At 39.9% G+C, this 25,436-nt stretch overlaps 1 protein-coding gene across 2 annotated transcripts in view; it reads left to right on the top strand.

Annotated features, from left to right (window-relative positions):
* The window catches only part of RCAN2 (regulator of calcineurin 2), a 268,352-nt gene that overhangs the window by 153,190 nt on the left and 89,726 nt on the right, over nucleotides 1-25,436 (top strand). The window contains exon 1 of one of the 2 annotated variants that reach the window (XM_011986858.1): nucleotides 18,597-19,098. The exons of the other annotated variant lie outside the window; for it this stretch is intronic. Within the exon in view, the coding sequence (XP_011842248.1) occupies nucleotides 19,012-19,098 (87 nt within the window). The 5' untranslated portion in view covers nucleotides 18,597-19,011. Of the gene's footprint in view, nucleotides 1-18,596; nucleotides 19,099-25,436 lie in introns of those variants that run through there. 2 annotated transcript variants of the gene reach the window in all.

The following is a 25,436-nucleotide window of genomic DNA, read 5'->3' as shown; positions in this document are numbered from 1 at the left end:
TTTTCATCTAGCCCTCCTTTTGTTATTTTTTAATGGTTGCTCTAGTCTAGAGACGACAGTACGCATATTCAACATATCATAGTATGCCTTAAACTAATATTACACTACTTCACAAAGGAAGAATGTCACAACAGTATAATTCCATTCAAACCACCCCTGCTCAATATTTGTGTTTTGTCATATATTTTATTTCTACATGTGCTGTAAACATCATAATTCATTTTTTTGCTTTTAATAATCAATAGCATTTTTAATAATTTTAAAATAAATATAATAAGAAAGTCTTGTCTATTTACGCACAAATTTATGCCTTCTGGTCCTCTTCTTCCCTTCCTTACCAATCTTGGTTCCCATTGGGTATTATTTTCTTCAGTCTAAAGAATACTTTTTTGAAAAAAAATCATTTCTAGAGGGTCACATGTGCAGGAGGTAAATACTCTGAGCCTGTTTTTCTTTTTTTCTGTTGAAAATGTTTTTCATTTTGTCTTTACGTTGTTTAATAAATTTATTGAGGCATAAATTAAATATTATAAAATCCACACATTGTATGTGTATAACTCAATGACTACTAGCAAATTTACAGAGTTGTACAACAATCATCACAATAGTTTTAGAATAGTTCTATCCTCCAAAAAAGCTCTTCATGCCCTTTTGCAGACAATTCTTTCTCTTTTTCACTCCCAGTTGCAGGCAACCATTATTTTATATTTATGGACATTTCATATGAATGGAATAATGTAATATGTGGTACCTTGTTTCTTTTAATTTAGCATAATATTCTTAAGGTTCATTCTTGTTGTATCATGTCAGTAGTTTATTCCATTTTATTGATGAATAAACTATATTTTGATTATCTGCTCACCAGTTGGTGAGCCTTCATATTATTTTCATTTTTTGGCCGTTATAATAATGCTATAAACATTTAAAATCAAGCTTTTGTGTCAACATATGTCTTTGTTTTTTCTTTGGTAGATACCTAATTAGTGGAATTCCTGGGTCATATGTTAAATTTATATTTAACTTGTAAAGATACTATCAAATTTTTTTCCTGGCCAGGTGCGGTGGCTCACGCCTATAATCCCAGCTCTTTGGGAGGCCCAGGCAGGCAGATCACGAGGTCAGGAGATGGAGACCATCCTGGCTAACATGGTGAAATACATGTTATCTACTAAAAATACAAAAAATTAGCCAGGCGTGGTGACGGGCGCCTGTAGTCCCAGCTACTTGGGTTGCTGAGACAGGAGAATGGCATGAACCTGTGAGGCAGAGCTTGCAGTGAACCAAGATTGCGCCATTGCACTTCAGCCTGGGTGACAGAGTGAGACTCTGAAAAAAAAATGGTTTTCCCAAGTGGCTATATACCATTTTACATTCTCACCAGAAATACATAGGGTTTACCTTCTTACTTGAAGGTCATCTGTTGCTGAATATAAAAATATACTTGATAATTTATCTTTTTTTCCTTGACTTAAAATATATTGTTCCATTGTATTCTGGCCACCATTGTTTCTCCTAAGAAGTCAGTAGTAATTCCTGTTGTTATTCTTCTGTATATAATGTCTTTTTCTTTTTCCTACTTGATATTTTCTCTTTAATTTAGAATTTTAGGAGTTTATGACACATCTAGATGTGGTTATCATGAAGTTTGATGAGCTTTCTGGATTTGTGCATTAGTATCTTTAATCAATTTGAGGAAAATTGTGGCTATTATTTCTTCAAGTGTCTCTTTGCATCATTCTCTCTCTCTTCTACTTTTAAGACTCTAATTACACATATTTAGAATATATTGTCCCACAGATCTTTTTCCCTATTTTAAATCTAGTCTAGATAAAGTATTAGTTTTACAGACTTACTCTTTGGCTGTGACTCTTTGGGATTCTGATCCATTATCCTAGCCCACATGAAACCATAAAAGTTTTCTATGAGTTCATCTGGTTTCTCCTTATGCTTCTCTATGGCAAATTCTTTCTCCCACAACTACACCAAGGATGAAAGCAAACATGTACTTTTGCTCCCATGGGAAGGGCTTACCACTTTATGGAATTTGGTTCATTTAGATTTTCCTTTCATCAGATCTCTGGGTTTGAAAGAAAATCTATGTTCTATACATAGTTCGTGTTTTTGTGGCTTGTTCATTATTTTTATTTTTATTTTTTCTTTTCTTTTCTTAAGAGATCTCACCCTATCACGCAGTCTGGATTATAGTGGCGCAATCATAGTTCACTGCAGCCTTGGACTACTGGGCTCAAGTGATCCTTTCACCTCAACCTGCTGAGTAGCTGGGACTATAGGCATGAGCCACCAGTCCTGGCTAAAACTTCCTTCTTGATAAGGTGATTTATGATTCCATTGCTGGCATTCTATGTCTTTCTCCACCTCACCTTCTATACCAGATGTCCCAGAGACACAGCGCAAAGAAAACTCCAGCCAAATGCACAATATCTGTTCTTTAATAGAGCATTTGCCCTGATACTCTTTCTCCTTACCTATTCCTATTCCAGGGCTGGTTCACTTAGAAAGTAACCTAAAAGTCTTTGTCCCTTTTCCTTGAGCCTAGAGCCAGTCTTTCATAGCCAGGTTCTTGTTTCTCTACTCTTGACACTCTAACACTACACTCAAAAGACATATCTCAGTCAAAGAAAGAATGTGATATCTCAAAGCTCCAGAACTTCCAAAGGTGCCCACCATAACTAACAGGCACCCCAACCCAAATCCCAATCTAAGCAGTTGTGAGTGTGTATAAGCAAGCTGCCGTTTTATAACAGAAACAACCTTTTTGTGCATTTCCATGTGGCTTCTTACATTTCCTTCCTTACCTTCCTCTGTTCTAGCTTTTTGATTTACCACAATGCTTACCTGAAAAGGAAGAGTAAATAAGATATAGGACTGACATTTACTTTTCTTTTTTTCTTTTTTTCTTTTTTTTTTTTTTGAGACGGAGTCTTGCTCTGTCACTCAGGCTGGAGTGCAATGGTGTGATCTCGGCTCGCTGCAACCTCCACCTCCCAGGTTCGAGCGATTCTCTGGCCTCAGCCTCCTGAGTAGCTGGGATTACAGGCGCCTGCCACCATGCCTGGCTAATTTTTATATTTTTAGTAGAGATGGGGTTTCACCATGTTGGCCAGGCTGTTCTCAAACTCGTGACCTCGTGATCCACCCACCTCGGCTTCCCAAGTGCTGGGATTACAGGCGTGAGCCACCGTCCCGGCCAGTGCCTTTCTTTTAAGCAAGTTCGTCCAACCTATGGCCCAGGATGGCTTTCAATTTTGCCCAACACAAATTCATAAACTTTCTTAAAACATTATGAAATTTTTTATTTTCTTTCTTTCTTTTTTTTTTTTTTTTAAGTTCATCAGCTATCATTAGTGTTAGTGTATTTTATGTGTGGCCCAAGACAATTCTTCTTCTTCAAATGTGGTCCAAGGAGGCCAAAAGATTTGACACCTCTGCTTTTAAGGATGACCTTCAAGTGGTTAGAAATACAGAACAAGTCATTTGATGGCCCTACCTGCCATTTTATGCAGGTAGAATCTTTTTAAAGTACAGGGCATTAGTAGCCTGCAGCTTGACAAGATTCAGAGATATAATCATAATGTATTTCCAATTATTTCTTATTTATTCATTTGAAATTTTATCAATAATAAGTGTCTATTACTAATTAAGGTTTTTTAAAACTAGTAACTTTACTAGAAATTTTTTTCTGATCTCATTCATTTGACCAGTTTTGCTTTCATACTCATTTCTTAAGCTTGGTTTTCTCCCTTAGTCTCTGTCTTGACACATGCTATCCGTCAAATAATGATATGCTACCTGCTAATTTGCTAATTTAAGACATTCAAATTAAACTTTAAAAGAAAGGTTTTCCTTGAAGGATTCATTCAAGGATTAATTCCTCTTGCTTCTGTTTCTATCCCCATTTGGCTTTTGATTCTGTATAAAATTAGATTTTGCTTTTAAGCAGCATGCTTCAACACAACATGTACATATATCTTCTATATTAGTTAAGGAAATGATTTCTGTTTTACCAGATACACCCTAAAATTTCAAGGACTTACCAGAAGAGAGACTTATTTCCCACTCGTGTAATACCCCATCACAATGTGATAGAAGAGGGGGTTGAAGGAAATAGGAGTGTGCTCCATGGAGTCATTCAAAGATCTAGGATGGTAGAGGCTCTGCCATCTTCAACACTTGGCTTGCAAGGTCAGCTTGAAGAAGAGAAATGAAGGTTCTAAAGGAAGTTCTTAGGGCTGAAAGTAGCAGGAATTGTTTTCTGCTCCCACTCCATTGGCCAGAACTCAGTCACAGGATCACATCAGAGCTGGGCCCTGATTGGGAAACAACTTTTCAGAAACAACTCTACTATACAGGGGAAGCACAAACCTTTGGTGGATTTTCAGTCATCTCTCTTTATATGCATAAATACATCTAAGACTTCATGGCTAAGTCTCTAAATTCCAGCATAAATCTCTAAAATTCTCAAAGCTTGAGGAATTAAGGAGTTGGATAGTGGAGTAGGAGACTTCATGGCAAGCACGAAAGACTGTCTTGGTAGTAGAAGTAGCAAGTGGAGGTGCAACTAGGCAAGAAGATCTCAGAAATAATCTGTCCATGAAAGGAAGCAAAGATGGGATTAGCTTATCTTATCATTCACTCATGTATTATGTCATTCATTTATCAGACATTATCTTGATTAGTTGATTTATGGCAGGCAATGTGCTAAGTGCTGAGGATACAAGGATAAATAAATTATTTATACCATCCAGTGGGGCAGCAGCTATAATGGATTCATGTACATTATGTATGGGAAAGTAATATACATTATTTTAGTGGAGGAGAACGGCTTTCCACTACGGCAGCCTAATGAATTCCCAGTGTAGTCTCAGAAACCTATTTTCCTGTTGGATTCTAACATTTTCTTTCTTTGTATATATGCAGACCCTGGTTCCAACTTTGCATTCTACTTTCACGGACAGTAATATGATATTTACTTAGTACAAAGATCCCTCAGGCCGCAGATTATTTGCAGAGTGGATTTAAAAGGGGTGAAATTGAATGCAGGGATGGTCAAGAGGCTGCTGTCATAGCTTTTACTGGTTCTCTCTTCCATTAGGAAGAAAATTTAAAATCCTACCCATAACTCACAAAGCTCTTCAGGTCAAGCCACTGTCTAATACTCTAGCTGCTTCCCCATAGCTTCCCACCCCTGATCCCTAACTCCACATTGGGCAGCCCAACAATATTGGGCTACTCATAGTTTCTCACACGTTGACACCTCATTCTATGGCCCAGCTTACATATAAAAGTCACTCTGTGCTTGTCTGCCCATTTAGAAAACTAAAAAACCACTTGCCTCTCAAAATTCAGCAAAATGTGGTTTCCTTACAGAAATCTTCTCTAACTCTCCTTCCCGCACCAAACTTAAATACTTCTCCTATGCTCCTACTGCATTTTGTATTCATATCATTGATGATGATATAATTTATAGTATATTACATAATACCACATCATATCGTATTATATTTTTTCATTTCTTTCTACCAAGACCTCTTTAAAGAAATAGTGACTTGTCCTCTTTCTGTGGCCCATGCCTAGGTTGATACTGGTAACATAGTATATTCAATAAGTAGTTATTGGATGGGTGGGTGGTGGATGGATGGATGGATGGACTGATAGTGGGTTGATATCATCATATGAAGAAACCCCCTTTAATTCTTTTTTTTTTTTTTTCTTTTTTTTGAGACAGAGTCTCGCTTTGTCGCCCAGGCTGGAGTCCAGTGGCACGAGCTTGGCAACCTCCACCTCCTGGGTTCAAGCAATTCTCCTGCCTCAGCTTCCTGAGTAGCTGGTATCACAGGCATGCACCACCATACCCGGCTGTATTTTTGTATTTTTAGTAGAGACCGGGCTTCACCATGTTGGCCGGACTGGCCTTGAACTCCTGGCCTCGAGTGATCCACCCGCCTTGGCCTCCCAAAGTGCTGGGATTATAGGTGTGAGCCACTGTGCCTGGCTTAACAGCAATGGAAAAGCAGTGAAGGTATTTGAACCAGGGGAGTGGTATGATTCACAGAACTAGTTCACACAAAGCCAAATCTGGTGGTACTGAATAAGAAGGTGGGATCGGCAGGGAAGCAGAGTGAGTATGAGGCTAATAACAGACCTTTGTTATTTTTGAATTGCCCAGCATTCTAATGCGCTTTCTATACTGGGGAAATTCACTCTCCATTGCCTATGATGGAGTTATTACATGCCACAAAGAGGCCATGAAGATTAAAATTATTTAGCCAGGCTTCCTGGCAGTTGGGGTTGGGGTACATGACTCAGGCTTGACCAATGAGATACTGCACCCGAACTTTGACTCTAGAGGATATGACACAAAGTCACAGGGATAGTTAGTGATCACTTACAGCAGCAGAGGAGCAGTGATGAGGACAGCATGTGGAGGGTTCCAGTGGTGGTATCCTGGCTACACTGGTTTTGGTATCATTTTGGCTGTGGTCTTCTGCATCTTAGACCTTCTTGGTTTCTACCTAGTTTCTGAAACTGTTTCTCAAGATTCTTGTTAACTCTGTAAGAGCGACCTGCTAATCCCCTATATATTACTTTTCTGCTACTTAGCCAAAGATATCTCCTATCATTTGCATCCAAGTGCTCTGTCAGGTATAGGAATTGAAACAGTGGTGACACTGGTGGGTGCCTGCCCAGCATCCCTCGACTCCTAACCTAGATTTTTACTTGCATATCCTTCCATTCCCATGCAACCCGTACTTCAGGGAAAACTGGGAGCACTCCTCACTCTAGGGGTGAGTCTAAGTTGGCTTTTTCACCAGAATGTTAAATCAGCACATTCCCTAGCCCAGGCACAGTCATGTTCAGAGGTGAACAGGCGACCCAAGTGTCCCTGTTGTGGAATAAAATAAAGGCAGAGGGGACTACTGGCAGTTGTCCTGGGAATCAGCTTTAGAATAACACTGACCTTCAGAAGACAGAGCTAGAGAGACAGGACCTTGTGATAACTTCACTGAGCCTCTGGTTTAACCAGCCCTGAACCCCAGTCAAGCAATGGACTGCCAATGGAAGAAATCAAAGATGACTAAAGTTACGATGCAAGGTGAGTGGGGGGAAGGTGGTGTCACAATTAAACAGGAAATACAGAAAGAGGATCAGGTTTGGTGAGAAGATTAGATGTTCAGGTCCAAATGTGGTACATTTGCTTTTCTAGAAGTATTTTTGTACTTTAAGATCCTTTAAATTCAAATAAAGAGTAAGGCTCATCAAATACTTTCACATGTTTACACCTCAAACTAAAGTCTAGGTATTTTTGAAAGAGTAAAAATAGCTGCATAGAAGGACCACAGTTCACAGATTTCTGTATTGCTTTTCTCATGCTGTAGGTTTTAGCATGAGAAGAAAAGCAGTGAAAAGGAATCTGCTTCTAGAGTTTTGACTACTCAGAACTGTAACAGTACTGCAATAATATTCTTCCTTAATTAGTGCCAGTAAAAACGAGTATCTCTTACCATTGTGAGAAGTAATGTCATTTTTTATCCTTCTCCTTTTTTTTTTTTTTTTTTTTTGCTTTTTTGTTAACATAGAGATTAATGATATTAGCTAAAGATTGAAATGAGCAAATGTGTGTGTGTATCTCATTGTCGTGGATGTATGTCACAAATGTACTCTTGTCACCTGTATAACTAAGCTGTTTCAGTTACAGTTACCACGATCTACCCAGGTTGAGAACCTTAGAATCTCCTTTGAACATTTCTCCCTGCGCATTTTTTTCTTTTTATTTTTTGGTACCTCCAATCTGTTTCTCTCCTCACTTTACTCCCCATACCCAGATCATTACCATGACAGCCAATTAATTGTTAAACTCTAAATTATCTTTATCTCTGTGGCGTTTCTCATATCCATTCCCTTTCTTATATTACTATTGCATCTCCATAATCCAACCCCCATTGCCTCTGGCAAGAGTTTTGGAATTACCAACATTTACAATCCTTCCCCACTTCAATTTAACCTCTTGCACCACTCTTTTCATGAACTTTTGATAGATCCACATACCTTACTGGATGAAATATACCCACTCTTAATCCTAGCACTCAAAGTCCTCAGATATGTGGCCATGACCCTCCTTTCCTATCTTCTTATAATGCACCATGCCCTGCTCAGGCTTTCCATTCCGATTAAATGGGCTGTTCACTGGTCTTTAAACACATGCCTATCCTTGCCCACAAGGCTTCAATTCACCTTAGCTCTGTCCAGCATCCACATCACATGCCCTTCTCTTTCCTTGAAGCCTTTCTTGATTTTTTTTCAGTGGGTGAGATCTTTCATCTCTTTAAGGAACTTTCCATTGTCCCTGGCACCATCTTCCCCTTGGAGGTAAGACTTTGAAACCTTGACCTTTTAGCACCCGCCTCTCTGTCTCTAAAAACCACCCCATCCAGTCTAGTCACTGAGTTCTCTTACATTTCTACAATGTCTCCAGCAGTGCTCGTTGCTACTTATAGATTTCAACCAAGAAATTCAGCCAAGTTGATTTCTGTTCTTCTAAAGTTACTTCGAGATGCCTATTTCTTTCCCTCCTACTTTTGCTGCTTTCCAACCCAGTCTTCACATCACCACTGTAATTCTTTCCAAAATGCAGATGTGTTCATCTTCCCTCCTCTAGAATGTTGAAGTTTGTATAGCAGAAATGTTGAGAAGTTAAGAGTTCACACTTTGAAGGCAAGCCATTTAGATATAATCTAGCTCACCCACTGTCCAGCTAGTTGTCCTTGGGCAAATTATATCATCTCTAAATGGGGACTATGGTGAAGTTTAAATACATTAATGCCTGTGAATATTTACAGAGTTCCTTCACAAAGTTAGCCCTAAGGAAATGATAGTTTGATAGGATGATAAGTTCCAAATTTCAACTGAGATACCATAAATTAATAAATATGACATTCTAAACAGAGGTAAGTTTCACACCAAAATGCAGATTTTCTAAGCAGGTGACCCAAAAACGAGTTAGATAGCACTATATCCTGAAAGGGAGATTAATAAGATAAAGGGAGTAGAGATAAAAAGATCCCTGCCAAGGTTGTTTTTGTAGAAATCCATGCTGGGACTCCTGCTTGGACCTCAAGAGGGAGGTTTAGAATGATGCCTGCCCCCTCAACTCAAGACGTTTGGGAGAAGGAGGAGCATCCTTTCCGTGGAGTCATTTGAAGACCTGAATATCTAGTTCTCTATGATTGACTCCCACTTTATTGTCCTTTGTTATTTAATCTAGGTTTGTCTGTGTTTGTGTGTATTGGACAGGACTTTTTTAGTTGTTAGTGACAGAAACAATACTTGAATTAGGTTGAGAAAAAAGAGAGGCATTGACTGGGATAATGTTAGCATATTAAAATAACCAAAGGAAGTGTTGAATAATGAGACCCATGGCAGGACAGGGCATCACTGGGCCTCCAAAGTGACAGAAAATGAGGATTCCGATGCTTCCAGAATTTGATTTCCTTTCTCCACTTTTTCTTTCTGTTTCTGATGAATTTGTCTTAATTCAAAGGCACAAGTGAAAAACACAGCAGCAGCAGTCCCAAGCTTTCTGACACCACAGGGGGCTGGTGCTCTCCGCCCAGTTTGGATTTGGAAAATCCTCATGAGAAGTCTGACCGGCCTGGTAAGGGCCTCCTTCAGATACATCCAATATGGGAGGAGAAGGAGAAGTTTCCAGAGAATGCGATGCCCAGAAGACAGGGATGCTAAGCAAACACCCTCTTTATTTTCATCCCTGTAACTTTTCTAGTGTGTCAGCTTCTTAAACATGGTACTGCCCAGAATGAATGTGCCTGGTTCTGATATTGAGGATGGAAAGGGGAAAATATGTCTTCCTGAAGAATAAATTAAGGCAGGGATAAGACTCTTGGACCTGGGGAGGAAGGTACGGCAAAGAAGAAATGACAGTGGCTTCTTAAGAGTGCCACTCAGGGATTAACTGTACGGTATTTGTGGCGCCCCAGCAGCAGTAAGGTGCTAACTGGGCAGTGGTGGAATGAGCACTGTCCCTGAGTCAGCCTGAGGGCATTGGCAGCTGCCACTTAGCATGGACCTTCTGCACAATGGGGAGAATGGGGATTGCACTTTGTGCCCCTCTTCCTGCTTTTGCAGTGTCCCTCTGAATTCTCATGGACCCCTCCTGCTCACACCTCACCATCCCCATTGTCCAGCAACCTGAGTCATCTTCATTTGCCTCAGCCTCCCTTCTTAGGTTCACTCTCCTTTATAGGGACCTAGGTTATAGATTTATTTCTTGTCTGTGTGACAATGTGTGTTCTCCACTGACTTTCCAAGCAGAATAATTCCATTCATTCATTCATGTATTCATTCATCCAACACACTCACTGAGCTCTCACTGCATGGCAGGCCTTGTTGTTTGGGGGCACTTGGAGATACCGCTGTGGGCAAGGTAGAGGAGCCCGCTTCTCACGAAGCTGGCTTTCCATGGAGGGAGATAACTATGCAAATAAATACACAGTATCCATTAGTGGTAAGTGCTTGGAAGAAAAATAATGCAGGCCAAGGAGATAGTGAAAGGAATGCTACTTAGGCTGATCAGGACAGGCCTTTTGAGGAGGCACATTTAAGCAGAGACATGAATGTTGTGGAAGGGTGAACCCTGCCATAATGAAGGGAATAGTGTTCTAGACAGAGGGATGGCCAAACACAAAGGCCCTGAGGTGAGAATGTGTTTTTGCATGTGATGGACAGACTCTAGATTGAGATCTTAAAATATGTTGAAATATTTACCAAATGGAACTGGGGCTCCTTGGAGAAATGCCTGAAACACAGGCGACTCCTAACCATAGGAACAAACCTTAACACCTTGCTCATAATAAGAGTAATGTAAAGTAGAAAACTCATTGAGATCTCTACTGTGTGTTTAGGATATTTTGATTGCTAGTGTCAGAAACAGAATCTGAATTAGCTGGAGAGAAGGTAAGAAGGCACTGATTCGGGCAATGCTGGCTGAGTTCACTTGTAGAAACATGTGCGCCTATAGAAAGAGAAATGCAAATCAAAGCTTCACTGAGATAACCACATCTTACCCACCAGATGGGTAAATGTCGAATGCATTCTGAAACACACACTGTGGAGAAACAAACTTTCTCATAAATTGCTGGTGGGGAAGAAAAATAGTACAATTCCTGTGGAGGAAAATTTAGCAACAGCTAGTGAAGGTACATAGACATTTGCCTTTTAACCCAGTGTTTCCACTCTAAAATCTGTCCCAAAGATGCAGTAACAAAATATGAAAATTCAAAGTGCATGCATTGCTGCATTATTTAATAGCAAAAGGCTGTAAACAACCCAAATGGGGACTAATTGCAGAAACTTTGGTAAATCCAAATAGTTGAATACTATACAGGTGTAAAAAGGAAAAGACCTATTTCTACATATTACTATGGTGTGATCTCCAGCATCACATTTTATGGTGATTAAGACCGAGACAGAAAAAAGTGTGCAAAGTATGCTATCATTTATGGGATAAAGGATGGGAAAATAATATACACATATACTTGTTAAGATTTTTTTTAAATGAGAGAAGCTAAACAATAGGGATGTATGAAAGGGAAAGAAAGAATATTGTGATCACAGGGATAGAAACTGGATTTCTTTGTAGATTTGTAGTTTTGATTTTTGAGCCATGGAAATATTTTATATAATTATAACACAAAATTAAAGAGAAAAGCAATCATTAGGCATCAAAAACAAACGAACTAACTTAGTATCTAGTTGGTGGAATAGATGTGCTGTTCTAAATGACTGTAAGACACAATTTGTACATGCTTTGTGGGATATACTCTAAAGACAAAAAGAATGAGAAAAAAATCTTAAAACTCTTTCTGGTTGCATTAATATTGTGATTCCAAGGCTGTCGTGCCTATAGCATGGGATAAGGCAACTAGCTGATTATGTTGCTGGTAAGAACCAAGATATCTGGTGTGAAAGAAAGGGACACAAGTGTAAGACTGATGTGTTTCAACAAAATCTCTGTAGTCCTGGATCTGAAATGGAATGATCAATCTGAACTTATGGCTTATGTTATCTTTAAAATGTTTACGTATTGTCTAGCTCTGTCCACTGAAAAGGCTTATAAACAATACCCAACCCAGTACAAAGAGCTCCTCTAAACTTCTAGATTGAGATCTTAAAATATGTTGAAATATTTACCAAATGGAACTGGGGCTCCTTGGAGAAATGCCTGACTCCTTATCTAAGGCAGGAAATGAACAAGATGAGCCTGGAACATCTTGTCATACCAGAAGGTAAGTGGCCTTTGAAGATTTTTCAAGGGACTCAGGAGCCAACCTGATTAGATTCCCACTAGCCAAAGATGGGCAATTTGAGCATTAATAAAATTAAACTACAATGGATTGTAGTTTTATATGTTTAATATGTTTAACCATCACATAGGTTTAATCCATGAATTCCTGATACTTTAAAAGTAAAAATAAAATAAAAAAATCCCTCAGTGATCTTTACAGGGTAATAGGGAAGTAAATCATGAAAACAAAAACAAAAACAAAACAAAACAAAAAAACACTAGTTAAGCTGAGTGCAGTGTCTCAAGCCTGTAATCCCAGTGACTCTGGAGGCTGAGGCAGGAGGATCACTTGAGGCCAGGAGTTGGAGACCAGCCTGGGCAACATAGCAAGACCGCCCATATCTCATAGAAATTTTTTAATTAATAAAGGAAAAGAAGCAAGTATTTATTTTTGCCTTTGTTACAAAAACTGTGGCTCAAAGTAACTAAATAGTAGATAAGAAGTAGTTCCTCTTAATGGAAGTGTTCCGTGAATAAATGAAGGAGGAATATCATCATTGTGCAACTCCTAATAAATGAACGCACCTAGGCATTAAGCATGAAGGAACTAATACCACAAAAGAGAGACAGCCAGACTCTATGTACCCACTGATAGACATACACACAGCACCATCTGGGAAGGAGTCTCGCCAAACCTGAATCCCTTAAGCCTCTGGATCTAAACAACAGAACCTACAGGCAACAGAAAAATCTGTTAAATTATACTATGTGGAACTTCTAAATTTCACTATATGTAAATTCTAAAGGACAAATAACATGGCTTCATCACTACCAACAACAAACTGCAAGGAATTAAAAAAAGAGATGGAGGAGAACTCTAGATTAAAAGAGACATGAGAGACACGGTAGTATGGATCCCAATTTAAATAAGCAAACTCTTAAAGAGGAAAGAAGGAAGAGAAGAGACACCAGGATGTGATTAAGGAGAGGGGGAGAAAGGATGGGAAGTGAGAGGACATCATAGTACAGCTGGAGAAATTTGAACCCTGGCAGGACGTTTGGTGATCCTAAGGAATTATTCTTGCTTTTTGGATTGTGTGATGATACGTGTTGTGATTTCAAAAGAGGAATCCTTTGTCTTTTAGAGATATATACTGAAATATTTATAAATGAAATGATATGATGCCAGGCAGCTGCTTCAAAATAATCTGGAGTGAGTATGGAAGTGGGTGAAGACATGGAGCTGTGGTTTTGAGGCTTGAGCTTGCGTCAGAATCACCTGGAGGGCTTATTAAAATACAGATACTGGTCTTCCCTCCAGAGTGTCTGATTCAGTCTTGGGTGGGGCCCAAGAATCTGCCTTTCTAATAAGCTCACAAGTGATGTTGATGCTGTCGGTCTGGGGACCACACTGTGAGAGTGACTAGCGGAGAGGAAGCAAGATTGGCCCCGTGTTAATTATTCTTGCACCTGGGTGGTGGATACATGAAGGCTCATTATTACATTCTCTCTTCTGCTGAATATATTTGAAATTCCCTATAATAAACATTTAAAAAACAGGTGATCCAGAAGGGTATACAGAAGGATCAGGGCCTTTGACAACCCATAGCTGTAATGGGAACTTCTGTGCTCATTAGCAAAACACGTTTGGCTGCTGCTACCACAGCTTCCTCTGGGACTGGAAGGTGTGCATCTCCTCCGGCCGAGGTGGAGGTGAGTGTATGAGCTCAGCTGTCTATCCTTTTAGAGAATTGCCTGGACTGAAGGGAGGGCAATGGCCTCTGTCCAAGGGGTCTGTGCATAGTGCATCCTTTCCTCAGTGTGATCAGTCATTGCAAGAGCAGTGATTTGGATGAATCCCAAGGTTTCCTGGCCACTTCAGCTGGAAAGAACACTCCTGAACAGAGCTGTGCCAGGACTCAGCTCTCAGAGATGAGAGGTTATTGCCAAACTCACCATGCCCTTGTATCCCCCTGCAAAGACCTCCCTGCAACTCCTAGCTCTAGGAGGCGCCTCTATTGGTTTGAGCCTCTCTACTTGCCTTTTTAGATTCATTTGTGTATTTATCCATTCATCCTTCAGACATTTATTAGAGTACCTCCTACATCTCAGGCATCCTTCTAGCCCCTGGGAATACAGCACGGAACAGAATAGGCAAAAATCTCTGCTTTTATGGAGATTAAATTCTAGTTGTGGGGACAAGCAGTAGACACATAAAGAAATAGATGAACAGAATAATTTCAGGTAGTGAAAAGTGCAGTGAAGAAAGCTAAAATAAAGATGCCAGGATAGTGATTGACTCTGTGTGTGTGTGTGTATACATGTGCACACATTTTTTAAATTTTAGCTGATTGGGGAATACTTTTCCAAAGAGATGTGATCTGAGCGGAGATCTAGATGATAAGAAGGAGCAAGCCTTGAAAAGATCTGAATATTTTCAGAGAGAGGGAATAGCAAGTGCAAAGGGCCTGAGATGGGAATGAACTTGGACTTTCTTTCTTTCTTTCTTTCTTTCTTTTTCTCTTTCTTTCTTCTTTCGTTCTTTCTCCTTTCTTTCTTTCTTCTTTTGTTCTTTCTCCTTTCTTTCTTTCCTTCTTTCCTTCCTTCCTTCCTTCTTTCCTTCCTTCCTTCTTCCTTCCTTCCTTCTTCCTTTCTTTCTCTTTCTCTTCTTTCTTCCTTTCTTTCTCTTTCTCTTCTTTCTTTCTTTCCTTTCTTCTTTCTTTCTTTCTTTCTTTCTTTCTTTCTTTCTTTCTTTCTCTCTCTCTCTTTCTTTCTTTCTTTCCCTCCCTCCCTCCTTTCTTTCTTCCTTTCTTCCTTTCTTCCTTTCTTTCTTTCTTTCTTTCTTTCTTTCTTTCTTTCCACCAATAAGGCCAATGGGGCTGGAACAAGAAGGGTGAAGAAACGTGAGAATGATATGAGATGAGGTGGGAGAATAATCTGAGTCTAGTGTTTACAAGGCCTTGTAGCCACTGGCCAAAGTACATCTATATTCCAGACACTTCCAAGGTTGCAAGTCAGCCCCTAGCTATAAAAAACACATTCTCGGCCAGGCACAGTGGTTCACGCCTGTAATCCCAGCATTTTGGGAGGCCAGGGAAGGCGGATTATGAGGTCAAGAGATCGAGACCATCCTAGCCAACATGGTGAAACCCCGTCTCTTCTAAAAATCCAAAAATTAGCTGAGCGTGGTGGCCTGTGCCAGTAGTCCCAGCTACTAGGGAGGCTGAGGCAGGAGAATCATTTGAACCCAGTAGGTGATGGTTGCAGTGAGCTGAGATCACGCCGCTGCACTCCAGCCTGGTGACAGAATGAGACTCTATCTCAAAAAAAAAAAAAAAAAAAATCTTTCTAGAGAAACAGGACACTATCATAACAGGGGAGCCCCCTGGGCTCTCTAGCCAATAGGAAAATGACCATATTGTATAGACAATTGACTACTAAAAACCCAGTAATTTGGGTGTTTAAGACCCACTGATTTTAGTTCAGAGTTACTGGAAAGTTCCTTTGCCCCAGAAATCATCTGCTCTTGATGCCTAGAACTCTGCCCTAAAAACACTGTTTACCCAACTTAAGACTCTATCTCCTATTAAAATATGGATTCCTCTGGGAGGGGTAATACTATGAGTTATCAGTCATTTAATGGTTATACAGATGAGTTGACAGCTGTCCTTGAAAAGATATTGTAAAAGAGGAAAGCATAAAGTTAGTGGGCGCTTGGATAGCAGGAAGGAATCTGCAGGGAGAATCAAATTAGAAAGGGAAAGCTGAGGATACATGAGAAAAAAAAACTGCCTATTTTACAACTTCAAGTAGGGCTTTGCTTCCTGGATAATGTCCTCTGGCCAGGGCACATCACAGCAACGTGTATCTCTTACAGCTCTTTCCTAAACATAAAGTGTGAAATAATTCATAGAGCCCCTTATGTAAACAGAGCAATGATTAGAATGTGTTGCTTCTACTTTGCTGTTGTTTCTTGATGGGCTCTGGGCACACGTGGACTTTGCCTCTGTGGATGAACTGTCACTGATATGGCATAACGTTTTCATGAGTATGAGACAGTGATGTGCTGGAACAGCCTGTGTGAGCAGATTACACGCATGTCTTCCCAACTTTGTATTCAGTTTGACTTCACACTGACTGCTTGAAATCAGCCATGATGAGCATAGTTACGCCATAGAAATTGACGAATGCTAAAAATCGAAATGTTTCTTTTCAGAGAGCTGATTGTTAAGCATTTACCAGTATACTGTGAAATGTAAAAAATAAATTTTAGGATATGCCATGGCATATGAAAAAATATTCATTTCTTTGTTTTGCCTCTTGAACAGATGCCAATTATATTCAAAATCATATTTGCCTTTGTATTACTTTACATTTTAGCTACATTTGTACAGGTAGGTACCCCATTTACCTTTTCAAAAGCTGCCTGGTACTTCATATTGGCCAGGTTTTGCATCATCTGGATCTGACTGCCTTGTATTCTTCAGGCCCCAGCCAGATTTAACCCTGAGCGAGTTTTGCATCCCAATGCCTTATTCTTTCCTTTGGACATTTCTAGTCTGTTTTTCCCTAGCTGAAGGGCTCCCCTCACTTCTTCTCTGTCTGCCAGTGTCTTTCCCATGTTTCAAGGTCAGAGCAGAAATTTCCTTCCCCTCTTTGATGCTCACCTGCCATCCTAACATGGGATCCAGCATTCAGCATTCATTGCTCTTTCTCCAGTGCTCCCACTGAACACTTCCTATACCTCTTCAGCCATCACCATCCCTGCCTTGTGAAATGTTAGTCTGCATGTCTTATCTCCTCCCCTGGATTTTAAGCCCATTGATGATAGTGACATTTGCTTTTCCATCTTTTTATCCTTGAGAGTATCAGATGCAGAGCTTTGCATAGTCATTACTCGATATTAGTTGGATTATATGCATATATGATTTAATATTTCCCACACTGTCCTGGACAGCAAAATAAACGCCATATGAACAAATACACAAAGACACACACACACACACACAAAACACACACACACACACAGTTTCATCAGTCTAAATATCTGTATTTGTGGCCTGATTACCTTTAGCATAGAAAATTCCTTGTTGAAGGGGAACATTGGACTCAAGTATAGACCAATGAGGACAAATGAGAAAGCTTCTGCTCTCAGTCTGAAATGTCACCTTTCTCATCTGCATGTAAAATTGGGAGGCTTTTGTCCGGCCATATGTTAGAAAACTACCAACTGTTATAAATCAGGGTGTTCCAGTGGCCACTGAACTCTTAAGGAGTTGAGTGTCCCAGCTACTAGGGACGCTGAGGCAGGAGAATCATTTGAACCCAGGAGGTGATGGTTGCAGTGAGCTGAGATCGCGCCACTGCACTCCAGCCTGGTGACAGAATGAGACTCTATCTCAAAAAAAAAAAAAAAAAAATCTGAACTCTGAACTCTTAAGGATACTTCACATTGTATCCAACTGAACTCTTAAGGATAGATGCTGCTACCATGTTAATGAGATCTATTGGGACTTGTATAACTAATGATAAAATAAAAAACAATCGGAGATTTTTTCTTTGGTCACTTGTGTGAAAGGAGGCTATTCCTGTTTGATTGATTGATTGATTAAACAAGTATCATCTTCGTGTGCCAGGCAGTCTGTGAAATGCTCAAGATATAAAGGTAAATTATGTGTGGCCTTGCCCATCAGGGATTTATAATCAGGAAAAGAGCCTGAGAAAGCAAAGGGATGTGTTCAAAGTCTCAGGTGAAGTCAAGCCCCGAGGATCTGACAAGTTCTGAGTCACATCAGTGAGTTTGCCCGTTAGACCCCGCCATCTGTCCCCGTGTGAAACATTTGCTGTAACTCCCTTCCGTGAACTGCTTTTGGTTTGAATGACCTTGGAGACAGCCTGAAATCCCGAGCTTGGAAGGGTGCTTTTAGCGTTACTGGTCTGCACTTATGGTCTTCAAATAGAATTTCCACAAACCTCTAATTATCTCCTCTTACCATGCTCCCTAAATGACAGACGACCAGCTCTTTAGTCACTCCAAGAATGGATTTCTATTCAGTCCATGCCCGGGATGCATTAGGATGCCCAGAACATGTGTGGCTGCTCTGAGTGGCACAGAGCAATTAACAGAAGCCAGGCAATTTGCAAAATGCCTCAACTTCCTGCTCATCTCGAAGGCAGAGAATTGTCAAACCTTAACCTCAGGAGGCTCATCTGCAGAATTACACCTCCCCCACCTCAAAGAAGAAACTCTGGTGTCAGATTCCCCCCACCCTCCTGCTTTTTGCAAACATAAGCACTCGGCTGCAACAACAGCTATGACTCAGTTCCTAGCTAACGCTGCCTGAATTGATTTAGTCTGAGTTCAGATTTAGCACATAATCATGTTCAATTTGCTCCACTGCACTGCCTAGAGATAAAAGGCTTGGAGAAAAAAAAAAATAGCTTCAGCTTGTGTCAGTCTTTGTGGTGATGTCATTGCCATGAGCGAGCCGGGCCGTTCGTTACTCTGCTGTGCTGCCTCAGACGCGGAGGGCTGCGTGCAGTGGGAGCGGGCTCCAGGAGCCCGAGCCTCCAGCCGTCCCCAGAGGAAGGCAGCACCGGGGCCTGGCCACAGCAATATCCATCTGGAGGCTCTTCCCTTCACTCCCAACTCTGAGGTTGCCTAACTCTTTATTAAAAATTCAGAAGGGGGAATGCCAGCCCCTAGCATGGACTGTGATGTTTCCACTCTGGTTGCCTGTGTGGTGGATGTCGAGGTCTTTACCAATCAGGAGGTTAAGGTATGCACCTGCAATCTTATTTTTCATTGTTGCTGTTACTGACGCTGCTTGGCAGAGCTTTTTTAGCATGAGGAAATAAGACTTTGGTTAATAGTTCTCAGCTCACAGTCTGCGCTAGAAATGCATGTGGTAAGTGCATGGCTACATTAAGTAAAATAAGTTGGAAGAGGGACCAGCATATTATTTTTAAATGTGAAAAGGTCTGCCATTATATGTTTCTTCTTGTCTTTTTTATTAGGTGATCCCTGGTCAGTCCTTTCCGAGTAGACACATTTTCATATTCCCATATCGTATCTTTGTCAATAAGGAGAATTTTCCAGCCCTCAATGTCAAGAGGGATTTTGAATCAATGATTACATGAAGAAAGCACACATAATAAACCCAGCATCCAGGCCAGCCTGACAGTGGGGCAATAACCCTTTCTGGCATGTCACTTAAATATCCTGTGATGTGGTCTTCAAATTAAACAATAGCTTTTCTACAAATGGCAGTTTCAGTCCCCAGCTTTCTGGAAATCAAAGTTGGAGAGCAGCTGCCTAAATTTTCTTTGTCAGGCAAAGAAAGCAAATCATTTTCCTTGAACAGTTGTTCATGAAGAAAGTTTAGGCATAAATATTTTGCATCTTAAGGCTTAGTATACATGCTGGTCCTCACTGATTGCCGGCAGCAGTTGTTGACTTGTCATATGTAATTGTCCTCTGATGATATTCATTCTCTTTTATTTTCCATTTGGCTTTATATTATGAAAAGATTCCAGGCTTGTAAAGTGGAAATGTTTATTTTTTCTCTCATATTTAATAGAAGAACTAGCTGAAGCTTCTTATTTAAGCAGTTCACACACACAGAAGGTCAGTTGTTCATGGTGTGGTGGGAGGAATAAAAGGGGAATTACATGGCATAATCATTTACCATCCTTGCTTTAGTCTTAACTTAAAGAAAAACCCTGAATTCTTTATTGTTGGGTGTGCAGGTGACACCCTGGTGCTTTACAGGTGAGGATTTATGTGTTCTTGGCATAACACATGGCTATGTCATTCAAGATTGCAGCTTTAACAATCTTTTGAAATAGATTTGATAATCTGGCTTCTTGTTCTTGCATATTTTAAACATGTAGCCCTGTATTTACCAATTTTTGTGCCAGTGCCATGGAAGTGTCCACCACCTGTCATATGAAGGTTCAGAAAATAAGGATATAAAGGTTTGGCACTGCCTGTGATTGCATTGAGAATGGAAACATGCATACAGTGACCCACAGTCCTGCCAGCCATACTTCCATAGCATTTGAGAAGGGAGAGCAGTCATCAGACCCCTCCAGTTTAAAGCCAGCTTCAAGTCCAGTGTGGGTAACCAGATAAAGAGACATCTTCCAGTAACCACTGGAACATAATTCCATCTACGGAGAATAAAACTTCACAGGACCCTTCTGTCCTCAACAGTTATCCATTGTTTACACACTTGCCCTCAGAATGTCATAAGATATTCTCAACTTTCTTGGTCTCAGAAAAGATAGTGAGAAAATACTTATTGGAGATCTGCAACATGCCAGGCATTGTGCTTATATAGGAAAAAGTTTAAAATATGCTTGTATGGCATATGTGTCTATGATATAGATATAAAAATAACCAATTGCCTAAGGTTTCTTAAAGACAAAGAATATTTTGTAGAATTAAGAGGACACAGAGTTGTTACAGCTGTTTGTATGTGAGTAGGTGGAGTGGTTTTATGGAAAAAATGGTATTTAAAGATGAGTAGATTTTATACAGAAAGAGAGAAGGCACAGCATTTTGCAGTCTAGTGAGTCGATCCTTTTGACTGCAGTAGGTTCTCTATGAGAGATTAGAGGGAAATGGGAAAGGAGGTGAGTCAGGGCTAGATGGTGAACAGCTGATGCTGTTCTTCATAAATTTATGGGGTTTTTCGAGGAAGACTCTCAGCAAAAATAAGTGCTACATGTCCTTACTGCCAATAACTCTGAATCATGATGGGCTTTTTTTCTTTTTTAGAGTATCTAATCTTTATGTGCCTTAGTCTTCTCATATAATGTGAGAATAGTAGTGATTTTTACCTTATTAGCTTAGGGACAAGAGAATTATACATGTAGAATAATTAACACAGTGCCTGAGTCATATTTAGCACTCAATAAATGTTGGCTATCGCTATCATCATCATTGTCATCTTTGTAGGCACTCTCTGAAAGTGATAGGTTACCTTTACCAGTTTATTGGAATGTCGTAAATCCAGCTGAGTTTACAATGACAGTCTAGCACACAGAAAATGTTTTCCCTCCCACCCCACTCCCAATATACACACTCTAGCCACCTAGAAAACATGGCTTTCCATTTTTGATATTTAATCATCTAATGTTAGGCAGTAACATTATTAAAAAGCAAAGATCTACTTTGTGCTTATTAAAAAGGGGGAAAATGAACAAATTAAGGTAGGCCAAATGTTATGTATTAAGAAAACCTGTGCTCCTTGTTCAAAACTGACCATTAGTCTTATCACAAAGAAAGGTTCAAATGTAAAATTCTAGGCACCAAACAAAGCTTCCCCAAAGGTATCCGTCTTCTTCGTTCGTTACTAATAACTGGTGGAGCCAAGAGTTCCTTCTTCAATGTCTTTAAGGTTTATTGTCAGAGAAAAGGGAGGCACATGGAAAGGGTCTGTCTCACCTGCTTACATCCATCTTGCTTAATCTCGGGCTTGTTTGTTTGTTTAATAGGCATCCCTACTTTCTACGTGTAGCCCCCATGGACAAGCAGCCATACTAGGGGGATGCAACCAGCAGACCTCCTTCATAAGTACAGGGGTTTATTTGAAATAGGTAGAAGCATCCACAAATCCAGTTTCCCATAGTATCATAGAAAGCCTCGTCCTCCATGGTGGCTCTCAGCTGATTGCATTAGGGGCCCCTCTGACTCCAGTTTCCTAAATTTCATCAAAGCTGCTCAAGCAATAGTACTAAAAAGAGGAGGAAATCAGACAAATGGAATTCCGCCATATTTGGCTGTCTCTGGAAATTCCATTGGTGGTGCTGTGAACTTAGCTGTCTGTTCTGCAGCATGAGAGTTCTCAGAAAGATCTAGAAGTTGGGAGCCCTCAATAGAAAATGCTAGAGGGAACTGCAGAATTTCTGTGTGTGTGAATGTGCCGGGTTGATTTTCTCTGATATTCTCATATTTCTGAAAATAGTCTTCCCACTCCACAAAGAACCAAACTCTTGGGAAAATGAAAGAGATCGAAGAGATTGGTAATGAAATTTACATTTCACTTTAGTCCAGTGGTTCTTAAACCTGATTGCATGTTGGTATCCCCTAGAGAGCTTTTAAAAATATTAATGTGCCCAGGCCTTACACCCAGAACTTTTATCTGGCTGGTCTGAATGGAGCCCAGCCATAGGTAATCATATAAAGCCAGTGTCTTGTCTCTTTTAGGCACAAGTAGGTACAGGTGAGGTCAGCCAAGAACTGTCTAGAGTAAGCTCTGCTTAAGCACTTGGATCCTTATCTCCCCAGCTAAGACTTGATGTATGCAGTTTTAAAAGCAATATCTCTGAGCTGCCAGAAATGTTGAGGCTCACCCAACACTTCAGTTCTCCACACCTGCAGTTCCTTCACCTGATTCTGAGCCAACAGCAAATGCTCTTCTTTACTGCTGGCCACTGTGGGAGGCCTTCTCAGAGCTGCAGAGCCTGCCTGGAACAGAGCACCCCCACTCTGCCAGGGGACATCCAAACCTGGAGCTACCCCTTCTCTGCAATGGTGGCTTCCTGCACAGAAGAAAGGGTAGTTCCTCTTCTCTAGGTTGGAGAGCTTCTGATTCATGTACCAGGGATCCAGCCTTGTCTCCATGGGCATCCATGTAGGACACAAGGAATTCACAAAGCTCCCTTCTGCTCATTAGAGCAGGCAGGAAACATGACAAATCTTATAAGAAATACAGAAGCTTCAAAGACCTTGGCGCTCAAGAGATTTGTTCATTCGTTCAAAAATATGTGTAGAGCACTTATTACCTACCAGGCAATGCTCTAGGCCTAGGAGTTCGATAAGATAGACGTCCCTGCCCTCATGGAGCATATATTCTAATATGGGATGCAGACAATGAACTAGTAAACAAGTAAATATACATTTAATTTCAGCTAGTGATGAGGGATATGAAGAAAAATGAAGCAGAGTAAGGGATAGAGCATTGATGGGGGAGGAATGTGCACTTTTGAAAAGATTGTCATTGGAAGCATCTCTGGAGAAGTGACAGTTTATTAAATGTCATTGTTTCAATGTAATTCATAGAGCTAAAGAAAGTTAGAGAGCCATGTACAGAGCTGAGAGAAAATCATTCCATGTAGAGTGAATAGTAGGTAGAAAGAGAGGCCATCTTAGCCATCTTATCTGATGTGCTCCTACCTAGTCCCCCTACCAGCACCATTTAACCTGTTTGAATCATTCATTCATTTAGGTACCCATTGAGATGGTCACTGTCTCAAGATATAATTTATTTTTTTTAAGGAGACTCCTTTTCAGAAAATTGTACTTAACCTAATTCCCTCATCCTACGTTTTAGGCCCAATAGCTCTCTTAGGGTAGGGGTAAATACAAGGAGAAGTTTGTTTTCAGCACAGTAATTCTTCATATGCTTGGAATATTAGGGTTGCTACCGGACAGCTTTTTTCTCTTCTGAAAGGTCAAGGCCTTTTTAAGGTCACTCATAAATCCTACTTTCTGTCCTCTGCTTTTGAGAATTTCTCAACATCCTCCCAATCCATGTGACCTGAGACAATCTCTTAACCTTTCTGGACACAAAATAATCATGCTGAGAAAAATCCCCTACTGCTTTGTGAATTTTATTTTTCTTTTTACACAATAGTATATGTGACTGAGTCAGAGTCTATTTGTTTCATGCTGTTGTGTGAGTTATGAAAAAGACCACATCATGGCCACTGAGTACAATGAAATCTCTCTGTCATACAAACCACTGGACATTTCAAATTACTTGTTTTGTATGGTGAGAGCGGTAGGAGGAGCAGGATGAGGCTGAGTTCGTATAATGCACTTTGTACTCTGCTTTGAGGTCAAACAAGTGACACAAGTGAGTATGTGTCACTTGTTCAGGAATTGTTTTGGAAGAGAAACTTAGGTGGGTGTTGGTCAAGAAAGCTGGTTGAGCTTCCTGCCCATTTCTTAAGTTTTTTTGTGAGCACTAGGGTAAGGATCTGGGCACAACCAACCATGACCTATGGCTCTGCAGAGCTCTAAAGCTCTTTAAGAATTTTCAAAAATCATTGTGTTCACTCAGTAACTTAGAAGTGTTTGAGTTGTGTATGATTTAATCCTCAGAAATGGTAAACCCTCTAGAGGTATTCATGGTAATGAACGTTCAGTAACCAAAACGTGAAGTCTACCAAAATGCTCATTCCCTATTCAATGACTGTAACATTAAAAATAATATTTTGTCATACATCTCTAGACCACCTTTGGTTTATGAAAAACAAAAGGCAGTGTGTGTGTGAGGTGGCAAGAGAGATGGCATGTGTATAACAGATTCTAACCCTCCAGCAAAACAAATGTTGCTATTTCTCTGGTAATAACATGGGCTAGAATTGAGGCCATTTTGGAAATAAATGAATTAATGCAAAACTGAAAGTTAAAATTAATCATCCCTAAAGTAATTATTTAAGAACTTAACATTCTTAAATGTACAATACTAAACATTTTCTTGCCTCTGAAGAAAGTAGCAAACATCTTTCAGAGAGAGGGAAGAAATGATTTTATGAAAGTGATACTCCCTGAGAAGGTTCAGAGGCAGATTTCTCAGCCAGCTATCACAGTGGTAAAGACAAGGTAGACTGTGTTCAACTAATAACATTGTTAAGTGGGGAAATCAACTAAAATCTTGTTTATCTGTTTAAAGAAACTTTTAACTGTTGGGAAGTAACAGACATTGGCAGTTGCTACCTCTAACCTAAATGTCAGATAGATTAAAACAAAACAGCAATTTTAATGAAAAATTGTTTTCCTAAAGAAACAGATTTTAATGTAAAATTTAGAGTACCATTTGCATTCTTAGTGATTCTGTTTGAGTCCAGCTATCAGTAATTTATATAGGTTTGTTTTAATATTTTCTGATAAAGCTTAGAATTGACATGTAAGAAATAAAATGATACCTGAAAGCTTTATTATCACTTTATGTGTTTAGGAGGTAAGTTTAATGGGCTTAACAGGCGTTGCAACTTTGCAGTGAATAGCCCAGATTTCCAAGGTGATCATAAACTTTCCAACTCATACCTGGACTAGAATTCCTTTATGTAAAGGGACAAATTTATTTATGTAAAGGGTCTCTAT

Source organism: Mandrillus leucophaeus, unplaced genomic scaffold (assembly GCF_000951045.1).
Source record: "Mandrillus leucophaeus isolate KB7577 unplaced genomic scaffold, Mleu.le_1.0 Scaffold3, whole genome shotgun sequence".
NCBI classification, from domain to species: Eukaryota; Metazoa; Chordata; class Mammalia; order Primates; family Cercopithecidae; genus Mandrillus; species Mandrillus leucophaeus.
Note: the sequence above shows the minus strand (reverse complement) of the source record. Positions and strands in the feature narration are given on the sequence as shown.